This window comes from Motacilla alba, chromosome 26 (assembly GCF_015832195.1).
Source record: "Motacilla alba alba isolate MOTALB_02 chromosome 26, Motacilla_alba_V1.0_pri, whole genome shotgun sequence".
Classification (NCBI taxonomy): domain Eukaryota; kingdom Metazoa; phylum Chordata; class Aves; order Passeriformes; family Motacillidae; genus Motacilla; species Motacilla alba.
Genome location: NC_052041.1, coordinates 3,744,985 through 3,753,157, shown reverse-complemented (window position 1 = coordinate 3,753,157; position 8,173 = coordinate 3,744,985). Strand labels below are relative to the sequence as shown.

At 51.1% G+C, this 8,173-nt stretch overlaps 1 protein-coding gene across 1 annotated transcript; it reads left to right on the top strand.

The window, feature by feature from the left end:
* Positions 1 to 6: 6 nt before the first annotated feature.
* PPP1R15B (protein phosphatase 1 regulatory subunit 15B) lies at positions 7 to 7,842 on the top strand. The gene is made up of 2 exons (XM_038162258.1): positions 7 to 1,606; positions 6,450 to 7,842. Exons 1-2 carry the CDS (start codon positions 185 to 187, stop codon positions 6,660 to 6,662), a joined length of 1,635 nt encoding a protein of 544 aa, XP_038018186.1. The 5' UTR covers positions 7 to 184; the 3' UTR covers positions 6,663 to 7,842.
* The last annotated feature ends 331 nt before the right edge of the window (positions 7,843 to 8,173 follow it).

Sequence of the window (8,173 nt, the reverse complement as noted above, 5' to 3'; positions counted from 1 at the left end):
CTCCCTCTGGGGGCGGGAAGCGCTGAGGCGGCGGCGCCGCCATTTTGTGCTGAAGCTGCCTCAGGATGGAGTCGAAACCCGAACCGGAGCTGGCCGTCGCCCCCCGAGCCTTCAGACTCACCGCCCCGCCACGGAGCGCCGCTTCACACACCCCTCCGCACCGCTGGCAGCGCTGAACGGCCTCATGGAGCACAGCGGACGCGAACGCGCCGGGCCCGGCCCCGGCTTGGGATGGGCCCGACTGGGCCTGGCCGCGGCCTGGCCGAAGCTGGCGGCGCCCAGCGCGGCGCCCGCCGGCGGCTCGTCCCAGGCGAGCCCGCCCTTCTCGTGGCTGCGCGTGGTGTCGCAGCTGCTGTCGCCGCTGCCCGCCCTCCTGCAGCGGCTGCTGCCCGGCGCCGCGCTGAGCTCCGCGCTCTGCCCCGCCAAGGCACCGCCGCCGCTGGTGCTGCTGCCCAAGGACGCCTCGCTGGACTGGAGCGAGGAGGAGCCCCCTGAGAAGCGGCCGGAGGGCGGCCCGGAGCCGCCGGCGGGGCTGTGGGGAGCGGGACTGGTGAGGAGCAGCCTGGGAGCCCTTCCTGTGGGTTGGTACGTGCTGAGCTTGGAGCAGGGCAAGAGCCACCTGCCGCAGCCGCTGCGAGCCGAGGGCTTGCCCGAGGCTGAATTCCTGCGCAGCAAGCGCCTGGCGTTCCTCCAGCGCTGGCATCTGCCCGTGCCCGACCCCGACCACGGCTACCACAGCCTGGAGGAGGAGCAGCAGCAGCAGCACAGGGGGGTCCGCCGGGAAACTGGGGAGCAGCGCGGCGATAGCGGGGACTCAGAGCAGCCCGAGGATGCGGGGACGCGGCCCGGAGGTGTCCCCGGGCAGCAGGAGCGGCTCCGGGGTGCGGCTGAGGAGGGGGAAGCCTCGGCTGAAGAGGAACGTGAGGACTCGGAAACGGAGCAAGACTTGCCGGTTTCCACCCGACCTGCCTGTGCGAATAAATTAATCGATTATATCATCGGGGGAGTATCCAGCGGGGAGGAGAGTGAGGGTGAGGATGACTGGGATGATGGTGGTGATGGTGGTGATGAAGATGATGATGACGGGTTTGACAGCGAGGAGCTGCCCTCGGACTCAGACGCCGGCAGCCAGGACGGGGAGAGGCTCCATCTGTGGAATTCCTTCTACAGCTTGGATCCCTACAACCCTCAGAACTTCACAGCCACCATCCAGACGTCTTCCAGCGAGCCGGGAAAGGGAATGTCGGACGTGGAGGAAGAGGAGGAGGAGGAGGAGGAGGAGGAAGACTCGTGGGCAGAGTCCTCCGAGGGCTCTCCTAGTTGCGAGGAGGACGAGTGGGACTGTGAGAGCGTGGATGAGGGGGAGAGCTTGAAACTTTGGAACTCGTTCTGTAGCTCGGACGATCCGTATAACCCCTTAAATTTCACGGCGGCCTTTCAGACAGCGGAGAAAAAAGGGACGCCGGGTTTGCAAGGGCCAGAGAGGGCGAGTTCTGTCACCTCGGAGCGTTTCGGCGTGTGCAGGGCACAGCTGGAAAAACACAACTGCGGCAGCACTGAGCTGGGGCAGAGCAGGGAGAAAACCACCAGCTCCAAGCGGAAAAAGGTACGGATTTTATTCGTATTTTAATGTTTTGGGGTTGTTAAATTAAAAACACAAACAGAGCCGCGCTGCGCCGAGTGGGGGTGAGGTCAGCGTTCCGTATGCGCTGGCATTTCCCTGGAATGCTGCGCCTCATCCTTGGCACGTGATGGGAAACTCTGAGACTCCTCCTGACACTCGCTGACAGCGAGGACTGAGAATTTTTCCTCTGAGCTCAAAGCTTTCCGTTTTGAGTTGTGATTTCTCTTCTGTTCCTCTTGCGGTTTCGACGTCAGAGGAAACTCCAGGCCCGGGGTGGAAATTTTTCCCTGAGGAACTCCAGAGTTGGGAGGAGTTTCTCTGAAAAGCACCAGTTTCTGTTAAAAGGAAGTTACTTAGGACCTGAAACAGAATTTTTAGGATTTTTTTTATAACCCAGGTGGGCTTGTTGAGTGCTCTGAAGTTCCCATATAAATTATCCCAATATTCCCATTTATTTTAAAGATATAATTAAATATTATAGTATTTAATTACGCTATTTATAAATATAATATTCCTATTATAAATATAAATAGTTATTTATGGGATAGTTATTTATGGGAGGGATGTAATCAAAAACTGGACTTTTGAGCCCAAACAGAGTAATTTGATTTTTTTAAAGTAATTTGGGCATTAATAATAATAATAACACCTGTGCTGGGATGCAGATAAACAGGAATTTATCCTCAATTTTGTGGTGCTGCAGATGTTCAAGGTGGATTCCTCAAACATCTGGACGAGCAATGCCTTGAATACCAAATCCCTGGGCAATCCACCGGTGGAACGAGCCACGCAAATCGCGAATATTTACAATTTTTCCCGACAGATACGTTCATTTTCTCCCTGTATTTCGATGAATAATTAACTTGGAGCGCTCCCTCTGGCCGGGCTGCGATCCCAGCAGGAATTTTTGCTGTGCTGAAAGAAGGGATGAGCTGGCTGCAAGATCCCAAATGACGTCAGAGCCCCGGGAATTGCGGCTCCGACTGATGTAAAAAAGCTGCAAGGTGGGGATGGGCTGATGTAACAGCTCCTAAAGCAGCTCCTGAGGGGCCCTGAGCATTCCCGGCGATTTTTGGGATTATTCAGCCAGCTCAAGGCTGCAATCCTTTGCTCCCAAAGCCATAAAATCCGCGAGTGTTGGTGGCACTTTGGGCTCAGCTCTGTGAGGGCACCTGCAGCCTCTGCTCCCAGAGATCCTTGGCTCAGGGAATTTCTGCATCCTCAGTGCTGATTTTTGGGGTCACCTTCTCCTCCTGTCCTCACACAGAACACCCCTGGGATTCCCGGGATTATTCAGCCAGCTCAAGGCCAGAATCCTGCAATCCTTTGCCCCCAAAGCCATAAAATCCGGGAGTGTTGGTGGCACTTTGGGCTCAGCTCTGTGAGGGCACGTGGCCCCCACTGCCTCTGCTCCCAGAGATCCTTGGCACCAGGGAACTTCTGCAGCCTAAATGCTGATTTCTGGGGTCACCTCCTCCTCCTGTCCTCACACAGAACCCCCCTGGGATTCCCGGGATTATTCAGCCAGCTCAAGGCTGCAGTCCTTTGCCCCCAAAGCCATAAAATCCCCGAGTGTTGGTGGCACTTTGGGCTCAGCTCTGTGAGGGCACCTGCAGCCTCTGCTCCCAGAGATCCTTGGCTCAGGGAATTTCTGCATCCTCAGTGCTGATTTCTCTGATTTCCTCTTCCTCCTGTCCTCACACAGAACACCCCTGGGATTCCCGGGGATTTTTGGGATTATTCAGCCAGCTCAAGGCTGCAATCCTTTGCTCCCAAAGCCATAAAATCCCCGAGTGTTGGTGGCACTTTGGGCTCAGCTCTGTGAGGGCACCTGCAGCCTCTGCTCCCAGAGATCCTTGGCTCAGGGAATTTCTGCATCCTAAATGATGATTTTTGGGGTCACCTCTTCCTCCTGTCCTCACACAGAACACCCCTGGGATTCCCGGGATTATTCAGCCAGCTCAAGGCCAGAATCCTGCAATCCTTTTCCCCCAAAGCCATAAAATCCGCGAGTGTTGGTGGCACTTTGGGCTCAGCTCTGTGAGGGCACGTGGCACCCGCTGCCTCTGCTCCCAGAGATCCTTGGCTCAGGGAATTTCTGCAGCCTAAATGCTGATTTTTGGGGTCACCTCCTCCTCCTGTCCTCACACAGAACACCCCTGGGATTCCCGGGATTATTCAGCCAGCTCAGGGCTGCAGTCCTGCAGTGCTTTGCCCCCAAAGCCATAAAATCCGGGAGTGTTGGTGGCACTTTGGGCTCAGCTCTGTGAGGGCACGTGGCCCCCACTGCCTCTGCTCCCAGAGATCCTTGGCTCAGGGAATTTCTGCATCCTCAGTGCTGATTTCTGGGGTCGTCTCCTCCTCCTGTCCTCACACAGAACCCCGCTGGGATTCCCGGGATTATTCAGCCAGCTCAAGGCTGCAATCCTTTGCCCCCAAAGCCATAAAATCCGCGAGTGTTTGTGGCACTTTGGGCTCAGCTCTGTGAGGGCACGTGGCACCCGCTGCCTCTGCTCCCAGAGATTCTTGGCACCAGGGAATTTCTGCATCCTCAGTGCTGATTTTTGGGGTCACCTCTTCCTCCTGTCCTCACACAGAACACCCCTGGGATTCCCGGGATTATTCAGCCAGCTCAAGGCTGCAATCCTTTGCCCCCAAAGCCATAAAATCCGCGAGTGTTGGTGGCACTTTGGGCTCAGCTCTGTGAGGGTACCTGCAGCCTCTGCTCCCAGAGATCCTTGGCTCAGGGAATTTCTGCAGCCTCAGTGCTGATTTCTCTGATTTCCTCTTCCTCCTGTCCTCACTCAGAACACCCCTGGGATTCCCGGGGATTTTTGGGATTATTCAGCCAGCTCAAGGCTGCAGTCCTTTGCCCCCAAAGCCATAAAATCCACGAGTGTTGGTGGCACTTTGGGCTCAGCTCTGTGAGGGCACCTGCAGCCTCTGCTCCCAGAGATCCTTGGCTCAGGGAATTTCTGCAGCCTCAGTGCTGATTTTTGGGGTCACCTCTTCCTCCTGTCCTCACACAGATCCCCCCTGGGACAGTGGGACGTGTTCTTTATGGAATGGGATGACCCAAACTTTTCCACTTTCTGGAATTCCAGGAGGGATTGGCCGTTTTGGGTGGATATTTTGAATTTCCTGACATGAACTCCGCCCCAGGAGTTCCAGGAGGGATTGGGACAGTTTTGGGTGGATATTTTTAATCCGGGACGGGTTGTTCTGGTCACGTTGGCATGAGTGTTGTCCCTGTTCCTTCCTTATCTGACCCCGTGGTGACTCACGGGGCTCTGAACTCAACAAAACCCTTCTGCCTTTTTTTGGGTTGTTACCTAATCCTCAGTGACCCCACAATCCCAGGAGGGACTCCACAATCCCAGCAGGGATCCAACAATCCCACAATCCCGGCAGGGACCCCACAGTCCCGGCAGTGACCCTACAACCCCCAGTGCCAGCAGCAGTCCCACATATATTTAAATCATATTCTATTTATTTTTGTAATATTTTAATCCATTTTATCCATATTTTATTTCTTTTATCTGTTTTTTCATTTTTATCCACTCTCCAGCCTGACCTTGGACACTCCCAGGGGTGGAGCAGCCCCAGCTCCTCTGGCAGTTCCATCCCAGTCAGGAATCCCTTCCCAACACCCCTCAGAAAAAATTCCCAACCCTTTCACCGCTCAAGAACTTCAACTCAAACCCCAAAATCAGCACCTTAAACACCATTTGCTGAGAGCTCCTGACCGAATCCCTGTTTTCCCAGGTGACATTCCAGGAGGAGGTGACAGAGTGTTACATCAGCAGTGAGGGGGACTGCAAAGGGCCTCATGTTCTGTTTATTCCTGTAATATTTTACATCCATATTTATTTTATTTCTTTTAATCTATTTTTTTTCCATTTTTTATCCATTCTCCAGCCTGACTTTGGCCCTTCCAAGGATGGAGCAGCCCCAGCTCCTCTGGCAGTTCCATCCCAGTCAGGAATCCCTTCCCAGCACCCCTCAGAAAAAATTCCCAACCCTTTCACCGCTCAAGAATTTCAACTCAAACCCCAAAATCAGCCCTTTAAGCACCATTTGCTGAGAGCTCCTGACTGAATCCCTTGTTTTTCCCAGGTGACATTCCAGGAGGAGGTGACAGAGTGTTACATCAGCAGTGAGGAGGGCCGGAAGGGGCCTCATGTTCTGTTTATTCCTGTAGTATTTTACATCCATATTTTATTTGTTTTTATCTGGTTTTTGCCATTTTTTATCCACTCTCCAGCCTGACCTTGGACACTCCCGGGGTGGAGCAGCCCCAGCTCCTCTGGCAGTTCCATCCCAGTCAGGAATCCCTTCCCAACAGCCCTGAGAAAACATTCCCAACCCTTTCACCGCTTGTAGCTACTCAACAACTTCAACTCAAACCCCAAAATCAGCACCTTAAGCACCGTTTGCTGAGAGCTCCTGACTGAAACCCTTCTTTGTCCAGGTGACATTCCAGAAGGAGGTGACAGAGTATTACATCAGCAGTGAGGAGGATCGCAAAGGGCCTCATGTTCTGTTTATTCCTGTAATATTTTACATCCATATTTTATTTCTTTTTATCTGGTTTTTGCCATTTTTTATCCATTCTCCAGCCTGACCTTGGACACTCCCAGGGTGGAGCAGCCCCAGCTCCTCTGGCAGTTCCATCCCAGTCAGGAATCCCTTCCCAACAGCCCTGAGAAAAAATTCCCAACCCTTTCACCGCTTGTAGCTACTCAAGAACTTCAACTCAAACCCCAAACTCAGCCCTTTAAGCACCATTTGCTGAGCGCTCCTGACCGAATCCCTGTTTTCCCAGGTGACATTCCAGGAGGAGGTGACAGAGTATTACATCAGCAGCGAGGAGGATCGCCGGGGGCCCTGGGAGGAGCTGGCCCGGGACGGCTGCAGGTTCCAGAAACGCATCCAGGAGACCGAGGAGGCCATCGGCTTCTGCCTGAGCAGCGAGCACAGGCTCAGGGTGTTGCACAGGCTCCAGCAGTCCCAATCCCACAGGACTGAGCCCTGCTAGAGCCCCTTCAGCCTCCTGCACTTTGCCTGACCCGTGATCAGTGACTCCTCCACCACGAGTGGCAGCTGCATGTCTGAAATGGGGAGAAAAAACGGGATTTTATTCCCCCTTTTTTTTCCCGGTTTGATATTCAACAAATCCTCCTTTTGCTATCCGGATGGAAGCTCCCTGAAGAGGGTGCTCTAATTGCATTCCTGTTAATTAGCACTTGACACAAGCAGACTGCTTGGGGTTCCACCCGTTCCCCAAAAAAAGCCTTTTCCTGCCCTGCCTTGGGGAGTCTGGGGACTGTTCTGTTGGATTTTTGCACTTTGGAAAAGAAAAAAAAACAAAAAAAAAAACAAAGCAAAACCTATTTTGAAGGAAATATTTATGGGGTTCATTCCCTGGAATTGCAGTTTTGATTTAAAATTCCCTGAGGGATGTGCAGGTGAGGATTTTTTTTTGTGTTTCTCCATTTTTTTTTCCAGCTTCTCCAAAAGCCTCATTTTTAAAAATTCCTTTTTTTAAGGGATTTTTTCCCCCCTTTTTTTTTTGCTTGGAATAATCCAATGTTTGTTCCTTAAGGTTGGAATATTCCAGCCAAGCTTTTGGGTTGATTGATTGATTGAAATAATTCCATTTTCCAGGATTATTCCAAAGGGTTCTGGCTGCTGGTCCAACAAATCCCTTGGTTTTTAGGGCAAGGAAATTCCTCATCCCAATTAATAATTCAAATTTCACGAGGCTGTGGATGATGCTTGAATTTAGGGAACAAAATTTCTGAATTATTTCATTAATCTTTGCTGTAATTCTGCTTTGGGAGAGATTTTTTTATTGGATTTTTTTTTAGATCCAATCTGCTTGTCCCGATAATTTTCTTGGATTTAAGGAAATTATCTTGGATTTAAGGACATTTAAAAGCAAAAATTCCTCGTTTTTCTTTCCCAAAAAAAAAAAAAAAATCAGTATTAACTCTTTGTGTCTGCACTGGGGGGTCACAAAAACATTTCAGTGAGGAGACAAAACTTTATTTATATTCTTAATTTAAAATATTGCATTATCAAATCAAAACCATCGAGGGGAAAAAGGGGCTTGGAGCTGGAGGTTGCTGTGGGAATTTTCCAAGCAGGGACTAAAAATGGAAAAAAAATCAATATTTGCACAAAGCTGGGTCAATAAATCAATTATTTGTTCAGCTGGCCAGAATAATTTCCATTTTCTAGAAGGAAAACTTTCAAAGTGCTTTCAATTCATCCTTAATTCTTCCAGTTTTTAATTTGGAAGAGAATTATTTTTTCCCTGCTTTATCCTGACTTAAAAATCCCGGAATTTTTGGGGTTTTTCCTTTCTTTTTATTGCAGGAAGTGGCTTCTTGCAGTTGAAAATCCCTTTTTTTTTGTGGTGCAATTAGAAAATCCCAGGGTTTAATTCAATTACAGCTGTGTTAATCCCAATTCCGGCCGTTTGCCATCCCGAAAATTGGAATTTTTTTTTTCCTCCAAAAAAATATTAAAATTTTGCAGCACCCC

Coding starts and splice junctions, on each gene's coding strand:
- PPP1R15B (XM_038162258.1), top strand. CDS start 185: ATGGAGCACAGCGGACGCGAACGCGCCGGGCCCGGCCCCGGCTTGGGA. Junction 1,607..6,449: donor CCAGCTCCAAGCGGAAAAAG/GTACGGATTTTA, acceptor CTGTTTTCCCAG/GTGACATTCCAGGAGGAGGT.